Source organism: Nelumbo nucifera, chromosome 3 (genome assembly GCF_055504915.1).
Source record: "Nelumbo nucifera cultivar China Antique chromosome 3, China Antique-T2T, whole genome shotgun sequence".
Lineage (NCBI taxonomy): Eukaryota > Viridiplantae > Streptophyta > Magnoliopsida > Proteales > Nelumbonaceae > Nelumbo > Nelumbo nucifera.
In genome coordinates, this window is record NC_142651.1 from 25,922,580 (window position 1) to 25,941,882 (window position 19,303).

At 36.7% G+C, this 19,303-nt stretch overlaps 1 protein-coding gene across 1 annotated transcript; it reads right to left on the reverse strand.

Moving 5' to 3' along the window:
• Positions 1 to 783: 783 nt before the first annotated feature.
• LOC104596334 (peroxisome biogenesis protein 3-2-like) lies at positions 784 to 18,476 on the reverse strand. The gene is made up of 7 exons (XM_010257458.2): positions 17,968 to 18,476; positions 17,645 to 17,806; positions 17,344 to 17,543; positions 16,771 to 16,907; positions 2,104 to 2,231; positions 1,346 to 1,570; positions 784 to 1,252 (listed from the first exon to the last, which is right to left on the reverse strand). The coding sequence occupies exons 1-7, from the start codon at positions 17,979 to 17,981 to the stop codon at positions 997 to 999; spliced, it is 1,122 nt and encodes a 373-aa protein (XP_010255760.1). The 5' UTR covers positions 17,982 to 18,476; the 3' UTR covers positions 784 to 996.
• Positions 18,477 to 19,303: the final 827 nt, after the last annotated feature.

Genomic DNA, 19,303 nt, shown 5'->3' on the forward strand with positions numbered 1-19,303 from the left:
CCAACAATCATTTTAAAACATTGCTCTAAAATGACTTAAACACTTATTAATTGAGGGCTTACTACTTGACTTGACCCTATCGAGTCAAGGTCGAATTTTGAGTGAATTTTATGTTGAGGCCGGCTTGCACCAAATCCAAACCATTGACACAGTTGCATTGAAACATTTGTAAATAGCAACGTTTAGAGAACTGGATCAGAAGTAGATGTGCTTTTTCCCAGGGTCAAAGTTCATCAGTTTAACTGGCCAAGTCGATCATAACCCCAAGTCGGGTTATGGGCCTATAATTTTAAACATTGAACATAAATATATAGTATCAAACATTAAATATGTATAATATATAATAAATAATATTTGTGTAACATTTATTTTATATTTTATGTAACATAAAATATTATATATGACTATAGCTTGGGCTCAGGTTATGCCCAACTTATTATATTGTATTTATTTATAATTTCCTTATACATTATTTAGATGCAATCTATTTCTTTCGTAGCCAGTTTACATATTTAATTTTTATTAGTTTATATTCTTTTTATTATGATCTTTTTAAAATTTTATTTTACAATCATAATCTTTTCTACCCAATTAAAACAATAAAAGGGAGGGGATATTTTGGTCAATTAAAATTAGATTTTGGGATCGAAAAGAAATCTAGTGATATTTTTCATCAAAATTTGTCCATATAATGTATATCAGTACTTTTTTTCTTTTTTTTTTTCCTAAAACTTACGCTGTTGAGGCTTACACCTCAACAATTTCTGTGTGTGTATGAGAGAGAGAGAATGAAAAGCTCATTGATTGCAGAAAAATTGAGAACGAAATGACAATGCTGTCACAGAATAATCTGTAGTTTTCTTCTTATGTATCTCCCCCACCTCAACCCAATTCAACAAAATTGTCCAAATTATAATAAAATTAAAAATTGACATGAAACCACACCCTATGTTTCTTTAACTTCATTTGTTCTTTCGACATCTTGTTTTTCATAGTCTACAAGGATGGTGTATTTGCATAGAGAATAGTATAGAAGAGTTCAACTTCAGGTAATTTCCGGATGATCTGAATGAACCTATTACTGCTAGGTTCCTCAAGTAGTAGTGGGCCCATCTGTGCAACTCGTGGCAAAAGCTTGGCCAGTGGAATTCCTGATGGAGAACTGCCCCCGCTGGACTCAACTCCGATTTCCTCCATCAGAGCATCCACCACTGCACTCAGTGAAATCTTCACAACGTTTCCAAAATCAGAGCTGCCAAAAAAAAAAAAACAAATGATCAATCTATTTACATATATTCGCATGTAGCAATAATGGGCTGAAGTGAGACGTCCGTGTTAAACTAACCTCAATAATACAGCACGTGTCTCTGCCATTAGTTGGTCAAGCTTGGTAAGATCAGGAAGCAGATCATTGGGGGATGTAGCTCTTTGATGATTGTATGATATGGCATTTTCAGGAACCAAATAGGTTACCCAGTGATTAGGGCCATTCATGCTCATGAACATGTCCAGTATCTGTATGATGGTATCATGAAGTAGCATAGTGTTGAAGGGATCTCTCAGCTGCTTCCTGCACATGAAGATGAACAAAGATGTCAATGTCAAGTTTGGCATGAGTTTGGTACAACTGAACCAGACCCAGCTGAACAAAGATGCAATACCAAGCTTGATATGACCCGTCTCACATATAGAACATCTATTTTCAACCAAGGTTGTGCATACAAGCATTGGCACAGGTCCACCTCAACCTGATCTGACCTGATTAAGGATAACATGACCCTAACCCAATAGTTTCATGTCAACCCAACCCATTAACAACCCTAATTGCAATGCCCAATGAAAAGCTCTACTGTGATCACAAGGATTCAAGTAAAGCTGTCAATAAAGAACATGCCATTTCTAAGCCATTACCTAGAGTTTTGGAATTCCATGGCAGCACAAAGGATCCTATAGTATCTACCAAAAGATGGAAACTAGTAGGGAAGGTTACTTCTACAGAATCTACACATTGACTGCTATGTATTATTGGATGGTGAAAGTGGTCTTGGTGATAAGCCTATGAAAACCTATTCAGAGTGGAAGGAGTTTGTATGAACAGCTCACCCTTTAAGAACATCTACAGCAGCCATCTGCATATTTACAATCACTTTGTTCAATCTATAACTTGAGAGATAATCAGAACTTGCCAAAAATTCTTGCTGACCATGCCTGTTGAATGGATCCACCTCTTCCTGCACAGGCAGGCAAAAGGATCTTGGTTACCAGATTTCTTGTAAAAGAATGTTTATCCTTCCAACGTACATGTGTTGGAGTCTTGCTCTTTTGGCCTTTTCTATTAATATTTTCAAAGTGAAATGCCAACATTTGCTCAGGAAAACGAGTAATGTATTGGCAAAATTTATGCTCAACTAAAAATATATAAAAATGATTACAATCAACATATATAGGCAGTTGTGGTCTGGGGCACTAACAACTTTTGTCAAAGGATCAGGTGTGCCATTCAGCAAGTCCCACCTAAGAGAATGCCTACACCAGAAATCATCATGAACCAAAGAATCTTAAACCATCTGATTTTACATTATTTTGGAGCTTTGGATATACCTACTCCAGCAGCATTCCACTTTTCTTAGCATTGTTGGCTTGAGACCCAGATTGTTCTGTGAGACTAAGGCACAAAACATTCATCAAATGGTTTCATATATCAGTTGACATTCTGTGAACCCATTCGTTTGTAATCTTTGAGGATTCTTTCATTATTCAAATCTGAATATTGTTTCATCAATTTTATATGTATTTTTTTTTAATTTATATCCTCAAATGTAACCTGACACAAGCTCTCTATGACAGTGACCAAATAAATTATAAGAGCAAGTTTTTATTGACTATGGAGATGTTACGCATTAATATTACACATTCCATGACCTGTATATATATTGCCCAGGTTTGCAGAAGTGCAGTGTCAGTGTAGGAATCCTCAAACTGCAGTGAGCAACATTCTTCAAGAGTTAACTACAATTTGATACAGGAGAAACTTACTTTCTAGATTTCTAGCATACCAGACATGTTAACATGACAAATATACTGACAGGTATAGATGAGTTACAGGAAGGTCAGAAAGGGAATGCATGAGACTGAGAAAAGACACGAGGATTCACATGCAAGGAATATGGCCCTGGATATTGGATTTTCTAGTCAATCTAATATGATTGGAACAAGGTTTTTTCTGAGTTGAAAAAAAAATGAATAAGCATGCAATTACATTTATACGTACATATTAGGGGCCAATGTGCTTGGTTCAGAAGATCGAAGGATCTAAACTGAAGACTTAAACAAATAATTCTCAATGAATTCTTCCTGCAACAAACCAAAAAAAAAGTTTTGGCCGTTATTGAACACTGTTAGTCAATATTGGATGCATCTGACTGGTCGATTCCATGTGCAAAACTTTACCCCCTTGAGCACTGAAGAAATCTATCAAGGTACAGCATCTTGTTTGTGTGGTTGGGTGACTTGGGTCCACCGAACAGAATTGTAGTTGCCAACAAAGAAGTAGTGTTCCTCTGTAAATGTTTAGTGTGGGAAATTGCAAGAACCTTTCTCCAGAGTCTTTGGAGATTGAGAGATTGGTTTTGACAGGATGGCTGTGCTTCTCTAACTCCAATGCTAGGCTCCTGAAACATGGAACTTTTCTTTTTCATCTTCTCCTCAGAAGCCGCTGCTTTGGAAACCCTTAGACATGGTTGAATGTCTTTTAACGGTTGTAAGATTCATCTGGAGAAGTAGCTTGAGTGTGGGACTGGTTAGGGTCACAAGGGGCTACGCTTGATGGTTGGTATTACCATTTTTCTTTAGGGAGGCAAACAACTCAGGCCATTAGGGTAGTGAGCTTAAAAAGGCACAGGCACAGCCAATGTTGCTTGATAGGCCAAGTTTCAGGTCTGAGGCACTAATCCTAGTCACAACAGTTTGGAAATGGCTGAATTTTGATGGCAGAAGTCAAGGTAATCCAGGCCCCACTGGGATGGGAGGGGTTCTGAGGAATGAGACTGGTAATGTGGTTCTCCTTTACTCGGGTCCTCTAGGAGTTGGGAACTCTACTAGGACGGAATTGGTAGCTGCCATCCAAGGTGTACATTTTGCAGTTCAGCTAGGTATGGAAGAGCTGCTAATTGAAGGGGATTCCAAGGTGGTAGTGGGATGGCTACAGAATCCTAAGTCTATAGTTTGGTGCTTTAAGAATGAAGTTAAAAAAATTAAAGAGGCTGACAAGGAGCTTGACTATAAGACTACAATGGGTGGAGAAATCAGCAAATGCTTTGGCTGATTGTCTAGAAAAGCACGGGGCAAACAGGGAAGAATTGAATTGGGCTCAATTGTAGTTTGATTCTGTTTTCTGTTTTCTTCTTGTTGTTGGGAGAGGACGTGGTTCATGCCTCTCCATGGGAAGCTTGTATCTGAATTGCTCTTTCTCTTAATAAAATTTTAATTTAATTAAAAAAAAAACAGTTTTGAAATGGCTGAGAACTATTATAGGGTCTTTTGGGGGCTTGAGGGGGATTATAAAAAATATTGCTATTAAGGCTCAGTTTGGGAAGAGTACAAATACAAATATGTAGAATGCAGCACCTTGTATATTGTATTTCTAAACCTTCTATTTGCACTGTATATATTTGTATTTGTACTCTTCCCAAACTGAGCCTAGGTGAAAATGATGTACTACTCTAAGTTAAAGTTTTTTTTTTTTTAATCAGCAATAACCAATCTCTATTAATTGATTAAAAGAAGAGGTAGATGGTACAAGTTACATTAGATCCATATCCCTATTGATGTGGGTTCAAAAATGATTTGGATCTATATCCTTCCATATGATCTTGGTTTGGATCTTTATCTTCCACTGAAAACTCAGGTGATACAGATGAGTCCTCCAGTTCACCCTCCATCAGTCCATTACCTTTAAACTTAATCAGGAAAAGGGTCAAGGTTTCCAGTTTGTTTATTCTTCTCTTGTTTATTTGTTTTTCTTAATTTTTCAGTCTGTCAAATTTTTTTGGTTAGTACAAGTAGGCTAGTTTCACACTAAATACTATTTTTTTCACTAAATAGTAACTACTACTTAGGTCTGAATGTGAAAGAGAAAAGAAAAGAAATCTAAGGCAAGAACCGATGAAGGGAGGAAGAATGGAGGAAGAGAGAAGAAAAGAAAAGAAAGGGATGAATGCACAAGCAGATTATGGGGTTCTAAGGTCCACCACCACCTTCTATATTAAGCAGTGTTTTTAAGACTCGGACCCAACACAAGGCCAGAATGCATACTGGGCCACGGGTCAAACAGTTTGACAATGGGCCAGAAGGTTTGACTGCAAGTCACATAAAAGCCATATGTAATAAATTTTGTAACCTAAAATACTTGTAAGTGGCGGCTAGATGGCCAAATTATTGTTTTTTGATATAAATAACCAGGGTTCAAATCTTTCAACTAGCATTTTTTTCAGAATATGTACATATTTAATTAGCATATGTATTAAAAGAGGCAACGGTAAGTACAGAAAACATGACGGGTTGATGGTTTGATGTTGATACACATAATTAAGAGAACCCAGGTTCGAATCTTCTTACCACCATTTTAAAATTTGTAACACTTCAGTGACCCGGGCAGGATGTGAAAACTGGCTGGGTCATTGAAACCTGGCCAGTTTTCAACGGTTCTACCAGGTTTTCACCAATTCTACCGGATTTTCAGAAAAATGAAAACCAAGGTTCTAAAAAAATGGAATCTCTTCCCATTCCTGGGTTTACTGGTCCATCTGTCCTGTCTGGTCTGAGTCTTAAAACACTGATATTAAGAAAATAAAAGATTAAATTGCACTTGTGCCCTTAATGAGCGAAAATAACCAAATAAAATAAATCGCCCATGAGCCCAATAACATGATCAGCCCATATATAACAGAAAAAAAAATAAAGAATAAAAAAAACCTGGCCTGTCAACAGCCCCTGTCAAGTTGGAAGTAGATGTCAAGCATTCCTAACTTGTCAAATGTCAAGTGTATCTGTAACTTCAGCCGAGAGATTCCTTTGGTAAACACCTCTACTAGTTGTTGATCAGTCTACACATAAGGTAGACAAACCTTGCTTAATAACACCTTCTCCCTAACAAACTATCCACCTCAGTGTATTTGGTGTGATTGTGCTGAACTTGATTATCAGCAATGTTAATAGCAGCCTTGTTGTTGCAATATAGCACTAGTGGCATCTCCAATTGAATCCCAACTCCCTAAGGAAAGACCTTAGCCAAAGAGCCTCTGAGAGTACATACACCATGGATCTATTCAGCCTCTACACTTGAACAAGCAACAACCAATTGCTTCTTGCTCTTCCAAGCACTAGATTCCCACCTAAAAATGCATAGAAGCCCTAGGTATCTCCTATCATTGAGAGAACTTGCCTAGTCTACATTAGTAAATACTTCTATCTTCAACTGATCATGCTTGGGGAATAAAATTCCCTTCCTAGGGCCTCCCTTCAGATAAGCAAGAATTCTGTATACAATTACTAAATGGGTAGTGCGTGGAGAATGCATATACTAGCTCACCACACACATTGAATATGATATATCAGGTGAAAACATGCACAAATACAAGAGTCTACCAACCAGCTGTTAATACATACCTCTGTCCTCAAGAAGCTCCTCCTCAGTAGCATTGGTCCTATGATTAGGATCAAAAGGAGTATCTACTGGTTTCACTCTAGTTTCCCTGTATCTCCAAAAATGTCAAGAATATATTTATGTTGGGAGATATAAATACCATGATGGGATCTAGCTACCTCAATCCCAAAGAAATATCTTAGCTCTTCAAGGGCATTGATTTCAAATTCAGTCCCCCAAAACTTCTTAAAACTGATGAAACCCTATTCTCTTCTGTTCTTTGTTTTCTCCTTTTTTCTACTTCTTTCTCAATCGAGCAGGTGTTCAGGTTATTCTTCTTTTATTTTTCTATGATCTAAAGATCTTCCCTAGGAAAATCACATGGTAAAAGAGCACCTGTGGTCACCTGGTAGATTATTGATCACCCTGCAGCCCTAGGCATATATATTTCTTTCTCTACACACAAGAGAGTTGAAGGGGAACTGTACAAGACTCATAGCAGCTAAGGAAATAGGCTTCCATGCCTCAGTTTGTATTCCTTGGTGTACTAAATCCCTCTAATTGGCAGTTCAAAGAGAGATTGGTTTGTGAATGTTTAGATCAGTTACTTTCATTATTCAGTTAGTTGTGGTGTTTGAATAATAGACTGTGGTATGACAGCAAGATACCGGTAAGTTTTTTGAGATTGGCAGTGTTCCAAGAGAGTTGAAGAGTGGCTTCTATTGATGTTGGTTTTAAACATTGTCTAAAGGTAGTGAACAGTTGTGAAGGGAATCAGAGACAATTATCAAACTTATGGCGTTGACAAGTGTTGAAATTAAATCAGGAATTGTGTTGCTCCAGATTTTATGGTTGTACAAATGGCTTCAGTCAAACTCAATGGTCCTAACTATGTACTATGGGCAAAGTCTGTTGAAATCTTCCTAACCAGAAAAGGCAAACTGAAATATATTAAGGATGCAAAACCAGATAGTGGAAGTGATGGATATAATGATCGGGTGCAAGAGAACATGCAGATTAACATCGCTTTGGAAATAATAGCATGGAACCGCACATCAGGGTCAATCTTATGTTCCTGGACACTGCAAAGGACATTTAGGATCATGTGAAACAGTTATATTTGGGTCAAGATAATGTGACCAAGGTTCAAAATTTTGAAATGGTGGTCCATTGGTACGCCTTTTAAGGCATTTCCAAAAACTAAGGTTATATTTAGATGAGCTTTTGCTCTTGTGTTTTTCAGAGTACAAAAGCATGAAGTACATTTCATGCTTTTACTTTGTGCTTTTGTAGTTTGGTAATTATTGTTGTCAAAATATTCTTTTAAGATTAAAAGCATAAATAAGTGTTTTCCATGTTGCATTATCATGTGTGATATGATAAATTCAATGTGTCAACTTGTTATTTGTTGAAATTTTTAATATAAAAATGTCACATGACCCAATAGTTGTGCCGTGTGGCACAAATTAATGCCACATGTCATATATTTTGCCACATATGTGGACATCAAAATTGCATGTATTTTTCCATTTGACACATGGCATATATTTTTCCATATTCACAAATTTGCCACGTGGCATAATAATGCCATGTATCATATATGTATGGGCATCATGGCATATATTTTCCATTTTTTTGCTGTTGGAGCACAAAAGTACTTCAGAAAAGCTTATCTAAACATAACCTAATGTTTTTAAATGTTGAATACCATTAAAACTGGCCAGCTGTGAAAATCTCAAAGTAAAAAAAATAAAAATAAAAATAAAAAAGTGTTTGATAGTGTCAGAAAACCCGATATGCGTGTCTGTGCTTATCAGGTGTATCGATACTTTGAAACTTGAATGTAACATGAATCTACCACACCAGGACTACTTTCTTCTTCAACAGGGTGATAAAAATTTTGTAGAATACTACCTAGCCCTTAAAAAACCAGCACGATAAATTGAATGTTAATCAGCCTTTATCCACTAGTTTGAAGGTACAAACAACAACAGCGAGAGCACTTGGATATAACAGATGTAGAATGTTTTCTTTCAGGAATGAGATCTAAATATGAACCAATTCATGCACAGATTTTGGGTAACAACGATATTCCTACTTTACTAGAGGTGTTCTCGAGAGTTAGGAGAGTATCTAATCCCCAGAATGAGAACACTTCTATTTCTGAGAAATTTTGCCTTGGTTGCATCTCAAGGGACTAATAGAGGTATGCAAGGTAGAGGTGTTGGAGTTCAATGTGCTTGTCATGGAGTAAGAGGTGGTCAAGATGGAGGAAGTGCTCGGGGTGGTGGTTGATACTTGATGTGGTTCTGTATGTGAGTATAGCAATTGTGGACGTGAGGGACACACAGTTAATAACTGTTATAACTGTTAGAGAACGAAAACCTATTCTGGGACCTCACCTAACAGCTTAAGCTTTTAGGCTCAAAGGTTCCTTGACATGGTATCAGACCAAGTGGTCTATTGTTTGATCCTTGTCACTCTCATTATAATTAATTAAATTTCAGCATAAGGTATGGATGGGCATGTGCTTGTCCATGCTTCAAGCCCGACGGGCTTTCGTGCAAGGGGGCATGTTAGAGAATGAAAACCTCTTTAGGGGCCTCACCTAACTACTTAAGCTTTTAGGTTGAATAATTCCTCGAGAATAACTTACATGGTCCATCTTCTACGTGGGCAAATCATGCTTCTGTTGGAGAGGACACTACTTATGATGACGCATCTGCCTCTAGAAGTGGAAGGAGACTCCAAGCTGGTAATAGGGTGGATGCAATCTAGAAACCTGGGAGTGTGGTCACTTAGACAGCCTCTAAGAGAGATTGTAAGCTTAGCAAGGGAGCTTGGGGTGCAATTTAAATGGGTAAAAAGGTCAGCAAATGGAATGGCTGACGCTTTAGCTAAGGAAGGAGTTAAATAGGGAGGTTTTGTTTTGGGCTTGTTTGTAAGGTATTTTTTTTTGTTTGTTTGTTTGTTTGTTTTTGGTTTCTCCAACCATCCTGTGGATGGTGATATTTGTACTCTTTATTTAACTTCATCAATGAAAGTTACTGTTTCCTATAAAAAAAAGCACTTGATATGTCCTCTTCTTCCAATAATACTGTGACATTGTCTAAGGCAGGTATAGCATGCCTGCCTTGCATCCTATTCTAAGTTTGCTACCTAGGTTCTCTAGAGCCTTAGGCCATATGACTGGATCTCCAGATTTGTTTACTTCTCTGTCTTCCCCATCTACATCTTAATCTGTTAACCTAGCTAATGGTGCTACTTCCTTAGTGACTGGTACTAGTAATGTGAATCTTAACCCATCTCTTACTTTGCCTTCAGTATTATATGTACCTAAATTCCCTTTTAGTCTCATGTTTGTAAGTAAATTGACAAAGACATTAAATTGTTCTATCTCATTTTCCCTGTTCTGTTGTGTTTTTCAAGATCTCCAGATGGGAAAAACGATTGGTGGTGGGCATGAGCTTGGAGGACTATACTATCTAGATGACGGCGAAACACAAAAGGCATTACATTCCACATTAACCCCTCATCAATGTCATTGTTGGTTGGGTCATCCTTCCTATCTTGAAGCAATTGATTCCTACTTTGGGGTCTATTACAAAGTTGCAATGTGAGTATTGTCAGCTTAGTAAACATAATAGGGTGTCATTTGTTCCAAGGAAAATTTGTAGTCTCAAGTCCTTCTAAACTTGTTCACTCTGATGTTTGGGGTCCTAGTCGTGTTATGTCTTATAATAGATTTAAATATTTTTTATCCCTCATTGATGATTATATTCAAGAATGACTAGGATTTATTTAATCAAAGATTGTTCTAAGCTGTTTTTTTATTTCTTTCCTTTTATGCTGAAGTATGCAATCAATTTGGTGCTTCAATTAAAGTGTTTGATTTAGACAATGCAAAAGAATACTTCCATAATAGTTTTCAATCATGTTTTGATTCTCATGGTATTATTCATCAATCTTCTTGTTCATACTGTGAAGAAACTTGATGTATTGTATTGCTAGTCCCTCTAAGGGCTCTTTTGTATTTTCCTTTTAGTCCTCCAAGGACCTCTCTGTAATTATTAATATTATTTAATATATACGGCTCTTTGGGGGTGGGGGTCAGGTAAGTGTTCAGACACCCCTAGATCTCTTTTCTCTTCTCTTCGAACTGCTTTGTGACATGGTATCAGAGCAGGTCCATCTGACCTGGGTTTGATCCTTGGCATTCAAAGGGAGATTTAAGGACTACAGATCGACTACCGTGTACTTCTCTGCAAAGCTTTTTGGAGCTGAATTGATCAGTACGAAGCTTCACCTTTTTTCTCTGAAAATTGCAGGTCTGAACTGTATTTTCTCTCTTTCTCTCATTTGGACCATTGGATCTGGCTAGAAATCTGGATTTTGTGTCACCATAGCCTTCTCTTTTAGACTATCAGATCTGATTTAGATTTTAGTCGAGTTTTGTAGGGTTTTGATCCCTCTCTTCCTGTTGACAGTGCTGAAAGTTGAATTTTTTGGACTGTTACGTATTGTTTCTTGATTGCTCTGAGATTTCTGCAGTGTAAGACCTTTTCTTTGATGAAAGGGTTACTTCAGTAGTTGATTTAGATTTTATCTGATTCTGGTTGGTTGATTTTCATCAGTTTTCTTCCCTTTAGCCTTGATTTCAGTACTGTGATTTTTTTGGGACTATGGTTGTAATCTGGAATGGCTGAGAAGGCTGATATTATTCCTGTAAAGTTTGATGGAACTAACTAAAGCATGTGGAAGTTCCATTTCAATTCCTTTGTTGAGGGAAAAGGCCTGGAGGGATATTTGAATGGAAAGGTCACTATGCTGGATGAGACAGATGTGAACTATTCACAGTAGAAGCTTGATAATGGGAAAATTGTCTCTTGGATACTCATTTTGATAGCGTTTCACATTGCAGTACCCATGAGGATAATGCGTACTGCCTACGCGATGTATGCATATTTGGAGAAGGTATATTATCAATCCAATATGTCAAGGCAATATCAGATTGAGGCTGAAATTTTTGCAAATTGTCAAGGAGATTGGGAGATTAAAGAATATTATGCTGGTTTTCTTGATTTGTATGCTGAATATGAACTCGTCCACATAGACCCCATATGACTGCTGTACATCAGATTATTCGTTATGTTTGTGGTACTTTATCTCAGGGACTATTCTTTTCTTCCTCTTCACCTATTCGGTTGAGGGCCTATGCTGATATAGATTGGGCAGGTTGCCCTAACACCAGACGATCTACTTCAGGGTGGTGTGTTTTTATGGGAGACTCCCTCATTTCTTGGAAATGCAACAAACAACAGACAATTTCAAAGTCATCTACAAAGGCTGAATATAGGGCTATGTCTTCTGTTTGTAGTGAGATAGTTTGGCTCCAGTCTCTCTTTACTGATCTTGGTGTTCATCTTCCCACTCCTATTCCTCTTTATGCTGATAACACTAGTGCCACTAAGATTGCATCCAATCCAGTGTTCCACGAGAGGACTAAACATATTGAAGTGGACTGTCACTTCATGAGAGACTTGTTTCTTGCTGGCTCCATCTCTCTTCCTCATGTAGCTTCAGACTTGCAGATTGTGGATATATTTATGAAGCCCATGACAAGATCTAGATTCTAGATATGTGTTTCTTGTGGGCAAACTGATGCTTATGTTCTGGCATCAGTTTGAGGGGGAGTGTGAAGAAACTTGATGTATTGTATTGCTATAGTCCCTACTGTACATAGTCATGTTCCTTTTATATTCTTTGTTTTTGCTTTTCAGCCTTTTTATCTTTTAGTCCTCCAAGGACCCCTCTGTAATTATTAATATTATTTAATATATATGGCTCTTTGGGGGTGGGGGTCGGGTAAGTGTTTAGACACCCCTAAAACTCTTTCTTTTCTCTTTGAACTGGTTTGTGACATACACCATAGAAAAACAGTATGGTTAAACAAAATAATCAGCATTTACTTGAAATAAGCTCAAGCTCTCTTGACCCAAACATTAGTTCCTAAATTTATTGGAGTATGTTGTTCTTACCTCATGTTTCCTCATTAATTGTATGACATCTTCTATTCTTGATGGAAAATTTCCTTCTTCCCTTTTGTTTTCTTCAGCTTCTCCCTCCTCGGGTCTTCGGTTATATTTGTTTTGTGTAAAAACTAGGTCCTTGATTGGATAAACTTGATCCACGGGTTGTTTGTCCTTCTAGATATTTCCTTCTTTAAAATTGTTCTCTTTTTCTTTGTTGGGGATTCTCCTTTGTCTTCTCTTGTTCCTCTTCCACTTCCTACTTGGATACTACAAAGGAAACAAGGAATCTTTACATGTTCCCCTTCCCACTATTGAGGAAACTATGTTGCCACCAATTCACAAAGTGTATGTCAAGCAACTGCATAAACTAGTTGCTCCAACTCCAACCTCAGCTACACCACCATCATCCTTACCATCAGTTGACCTATTCATTGGCCAAGTAGCTTGTGTGGTCATACCCAACCCAAACCGATAATATTATATATAATTAGCATTTACTAATATATTATTATTAGTAATATATAATAATTTTTTCTTGGGTCTCAATCCTACTTAGATCAGGCTTTGGGCTTTATACAAGGGTCAGGCTTAGGCTTAGGCCTAGAAATTTTTTGTTGATAAGTGGTAAAGCCTGGCCCAACCCTAGCCCATGAACAGGTTTACATCAATGGATCTACCTAACCTAGCCTCAATTGCACCACCATCATCCTCTCCGAAAAGGTAAGTACGTGCATCGCCCATTGGTTCTATACCCGATTCATAACTAGAATGTTTCTCAGGTCCTTCCCTAATCAGGGCCAAAACTCTGGAAATTAGATATGCCAAAATAGGAACAACACTTGATATTATTAGAAATGCCCAGAAAATATCATATTCGTGAAGCAGAAACATAGATGCACTCCTATGAATGTGGAAAATATACCGGATTAGTCAATTCGAATTATAACTCTAAATTTAAAACTCGACTTTTTCCGGGGGGGTACAGATCAGGTAGTACAGGCCAAAAGTCTCTAATTTGGATATAGAAACTTATGAGTTGTTATATGTTATATGTTATATGTAAGGGTTCCTCGCAATTCAACGAAACTCCCATTGATTCAAACACTAAGATAACTAATAGTGTGGGGGAGTTGTTGGATGATGATGATCCAAGGAGATACAGGAAACTGATGAGTAAACTTATCTATCTCACTATTACTAAAAAAAGATATATATCATTTAGTATGGCAGTGTTAAGCCAGTTTACACAAAATCCAAGGACTAGTCATTGGATGGTATTATCAGGGTGTTGCATTACTTAAAAGGAGCTCTAGGTTGAGGGCTAATGTACAAGAAAGAGAAAGATTTGTCCTTAGAAAGGTACTCAAATGTAGATTGGGCAGGATCCACAACAAATAAAAAGTCTATCGCATGCTATTAGACATTTCTTGGAGGGAATCTCATTACTTGGAAGAATGAGAAGCAAAGTGTGGTTGCCATAAGCAGTATTGAGGCAGAACATAATGCAATGGCTCATACCGCTTGTGAGTTGGTTGAAGCATCTATTATAGGAAATTGGAGTAGGCATCTCAAAGCCTATAAAGTTGTTTTGTGATAAGGCTTCTCATCTCCTCTAATCTTATGTTTCATGAGCGAACCAAGCACATAGAAGTGGACAGTCATTTTCGAGGGAGAAGATCACAGGTGGAGAAGTTGCTCCTTATGTGAAGCCAGAGGATAAACTAGCTGATCTGTTCACCAAAGGGTTAACTTGTGTGTGTATGACTGGAGCTATATGATATTTATGCTCTAGCTTGAGGGGGAGTGTTAGAAGTTATATATTAACAGCAGGGCATATCTGTCATTATTTGTCTTTTATGTCATTTAAGAAGCGCCAGATTGGTAAATGTACATCTCATTTTAATATTAAGTCCCCCACTACCCTTTATATTAAGTAAATAAAAGACTAAATTAAATTTATACCCTTAATGAGGAAGCAGTCAATTAACCAAATAAAATAAATGACACATTGGTTCAATAACATAATCAACCCATGGATAACAGAAAATTAATAAAAAAATAAAGAAAGCCTCATTTGTCAATAGTATATAAATAATGTTGTACAAATAAGATAAGCCAAAGCTTCCCTATCATTGGGAGACGAGAGTAGAGACTAGAGGAGCTAAGAAAAGGTAAAAAAGGAGAGTCGTTCATCATCAGTCCATAAATAAAGAATAGAAGTACTTCAAAATGCTAGAAGTGAAAGAACGGGAGACAGTAAGTGGTGCATAGTCTCACAATTTGCTTGACAAAGGAAGCAAATATCCAGTGAGAGGTACCAATTGAGTCTTATCTTTTGGGGATTCTTACAAGTGTTGATCTTCATGCGTTTAGCTTACTAACAGAAAACTCTAATTTTAGGTGGTATTGAACCACACCAGACAACATTCACAGGAAAGGATGAAATGGGGGTGGGAGGAGAGGATAAGGCCTTAAATAAACAACACACAAGAGAAACAGCCTAATGAATTGATGGTCCAAATCCTAATATCAAAAACAGAAAAAGCTCAAGAAAACCCTACTCAATGACTCAATGATAGACAAAGCCACAAGAACTTCCAAATCCCTCAAGCCCCCTCTCAATCTCAAACTCATGAGAGACCATTATTAGAATACATGCTGAGAAATAGAAGGAAATTTAGCCACAGACATTTACAGCCCAGGTTTTGGTGAAAATAGTAGAAATCTGCTGAATTAAAAAATATAAAAAAAAAGTAGTTTCTTGAAGAGAGAAGGAGAAGAAGAGAAGAAGAGAAGTTGAAAAGAAAAGAGAGCAATAATCTAGCCGCCCCCTTCACTTATTATTTATACTAAAATAATAGAACAGTACAAAGACAACTATGCCCTTATAGGGCGGCAAAACATAAAACAGCATATATTACACTCAAAAACATAATAAAATTTGGACTCACATAACTACTGTGGTCCCCACCTCCTATCTAACAACTAACATAAAACATCTACTCAGAAAAACATCATAAAACTAATTAATCTTCAACAAAAATAATGCAAAAGAAACATTGACATGAAAAGTTTTTCAAATTTCATTACGAACCAAAAATCCATTTCTTGGGTAAAATCAAGGACCATGTTCTCTGTTAATTTGACCCAAGTATAAATGCTAATTGTCTGTGCAACCAAGGTTCAAAGTGCTGATACACAGAGGTGTATTGATACTTTGAACCATGCTTGCCACTAAGGCTTCAACTTTGATGATTTACAGAAGAAAGCCTTCTTTTCCTACATCAGTATTGTAAGCCTAGAAAAACCAAATGAGAAGCAACAAATTCCTGAGTTTTGGTAGACTGCCTTGATCACATATCAACTAGATTCTAATATAGATTTAATTACAGGTTTAGGAAATGCAGGCATAGGGATTAGGGACAGTTTATAAAGAAGGTTTCTCAGACTAAAAGAAAATGAGTGTGTAAATTGTTGACTACTTTATTTTATATTTAAGTCCAACTTATCCATTGATAACAAGTCAATATAGATTTAATTACAGGTTTAGGAAATGTAGGCATAGGGATTAGGGACAGTTTACAAAGAAGGATTCTCAGACTAAAAGAAAATGAGTGTGTAAACTGTTGACTACTTTATTTTATATTTAAGTCCAACTTATCCATTGATAACAAGTCAACAATGGATTTTCTCAATGATCAGTTTCCAAGAAGTCAGAATGTACACGTCCCCACAAATTATCTTTAGTGCATTGGGATCCAGGATTCTAATTACCATCGTCAAGAAAATTTACAAAAAGCAATTTTTGATTCATGGAATATGAATCTGTTTCTTAACAAACATATTGAATTAGCTCCAGTTCTTAGATATAATGATCAATCTTAACCAAAATATCAAGAAACTCTCAGCAATATATACCCACAGGACTTGCTAGACTGGAAAAATGATACAAGTACAAAATCAGTGCAAAGGGATTAGAGTCAGATAAGATTACATCAAGTATTACAAATTAGTGATTACAGAAACAGATGAGCAGATGAAGGGATACTAATAAATGCTATAAGGAATATAAGAAGAAGAAAGAGTAACTCTTACCGGTAGATAAGCATACCCCAGATCCTGATTTCGTGCTGTATCAATATATAGATGTCTCCCTAAGATGTTCACTTGAACTCTTACATACAAGTTAAGCATTGTCATTGTCCACAGTGACAACACCATTATCGTGAAACCTATGAAAAAAGGAACAAAAGGGGGCAAAAATCATTCTAACTAAGAATTGCATATTGAAACTTTTCTACAAGTGGGATACCATTAGATTAATAGTATGTTTGGATGCCATGGAAACTTTCTTTCTATCTTCAATTTTACATGGCATTTGAAACTACAAATCATCATCTGACATGGTGATTACTGGTTGTTAAGACAAAAAAAAAAAAAAAGATGTAAACCCCTGCTTGAAAATTACATCATTGCTATATTCTCTTGGCAACTGGAAACGGCTCCTATTTGGATGGTAAACTGCTCAAGAATACAGTGAAAAACCACAATAAAATCATTTTGTTCCAGGCGACATCTGAACATGGTGCAAATAAAAACCCACTAAATAGGAAACCAAAATCACCTTTGTGCAATCAAAATGGGAAACTACATAGTACAAGTACATACTTAGAACTTTAAGTCTTTCCCATAGCTCTAGCTTCTCCAAAGATGTCAGAGTATTAGGATGACCCTTCCCTTGCAGTAGTCTCCCCGTCAAGGGAGAAATGTCCAGCTCCTCTGATATCCGACTCCGTAAAAAGTGCATTGCATAAGGCAATGTGGTCGAGTCAGCTATCTTTTGAATGTTTTCAAAATGGGCTTGGAGTCTATCAGTCAAAGACAATACCCAGAAAAATAAAATCAAATTCAGAAATTGGAAATTCAGACAATATTAAGTGATGGCATATAGTAATTTGCTTTTCTTAACTGAGCCTTAATAAGTTCTTCAGTTTCCCTCTGGCCTTCAAGTTCTCTCTCCAAATCATAAAGCCTCTGCCTGTGGGCATCATAAAGCTTATACAGAGCATACCCACTTCCCAAAATTCCCAATGTAGCAAAAACCTTCCTCTTATGCCTTCTCCAAAAATCCCTACAGAAGAAAATACAAACAACCCAGATGGAACAGTAATCAGGTAAAGCATGAAAACGTGTTCCATTTGATATTCCCACTTGAAAAGAAGCGAATTCAAAGAGCCCAGATCAATATATTGACAATTAAAGCTTAAAATCACAGCTCATGTTATAACTAACCTTAAAGAAGGCATGTTAATGCTACAAAACCCAAAAATTCATTCGCTAAACCTTCTTTTGCCGAGAGCTCAATAGGATGCGAAGCAAGAGAGACAGAAACAGAGAATTTAACTTCCTCTCCCGTAATTTAAACGGTGCTCTCAAGGCGAACCGCAAGTCAGTTAAAATTAGTGGAAAACGTCTTCCGAGGGGTTCATAAGGATAACCATTAAAACAAAACATAAAATCCACCTGTGGAAACAAAATCTGGGGATGCAGGGCAAGGTGGAGATCCAAGAAGGAGCTTCTTAACTCTTTCGAGGTTTTACCAAAATAATCTTTGCGTTTCGAGGGTCGCTCAGAATCTATAAGATTCCAAACAGAGAGAAAGATACTAAAGTACCAAAAAGCTAACGGCAGTTGCTATTGCTTCTATTCATCTACTCCCTTTCCACCATCATGTGATAGTAGAGAGACGAGAGTAGAGAGTAGAGGAGCCAGGAAAAGGTAGAAAAGGAAAGTCGCTCATCATCTGTCCACAATTGGCTAGAACCTCTTAAAGTTGACGTTTATGGCGTGGATACGGACTAACACCCGCATACCCGATTGGACTGCTAATGTTATCTATCTTTCAGATTCGAATCCGATTCGATTAATGCCGTTAACCTAAGGGTGCGTTTGCTTGGCAAGAATAGGATATAGAATTGGAATCGAATGGCCCATTCTAAATTCCAACCATTTGGTTGGGCGGAATCGGAATTTGATTTCCATTTCTGGTGGAATGACATTTTCCATTTGAGAAAACATTCCCTCCCCTCTCTTGGGAATAAGAATCTCATTCCAATTGATTTTGATTCTCATCTAAACCAAACAAGCAAAAAGAATAGATTGTTCCAATTCCGATGTCCCATTCCAACTGCAAACCAAACGAACCATAAATTCAATCTGATATAAAATTAATAAATGTGATAAGATTCTATTCAAATATTTTGGGGTCCATTTGGTTGGTGCACAGGATTAAAATCAAAATCACCTATTCCTAATGCCTATTTGGTTCAATTAGGAATTGGAATAAGATTTCGATTGTTGTTGTTTGGTTCATTTAAAGTCAGAACTAGTATCAATTAAAACTTTTCAATTTGGTATATTATTACTTTATTAATATTTATGAATATATAATTATTATTTTATTAGTATTTAATAATTAATATTTTAGTATTTGTCATTAATTATTTATGAATATTGTATTAATATATCATTATTTTATTATTACTATAGTAATATTTTTTATTATTATATTTATAAATAATTCTATTATTTTACCTTTAATCTATTATATTTAATAATTAATATGTTA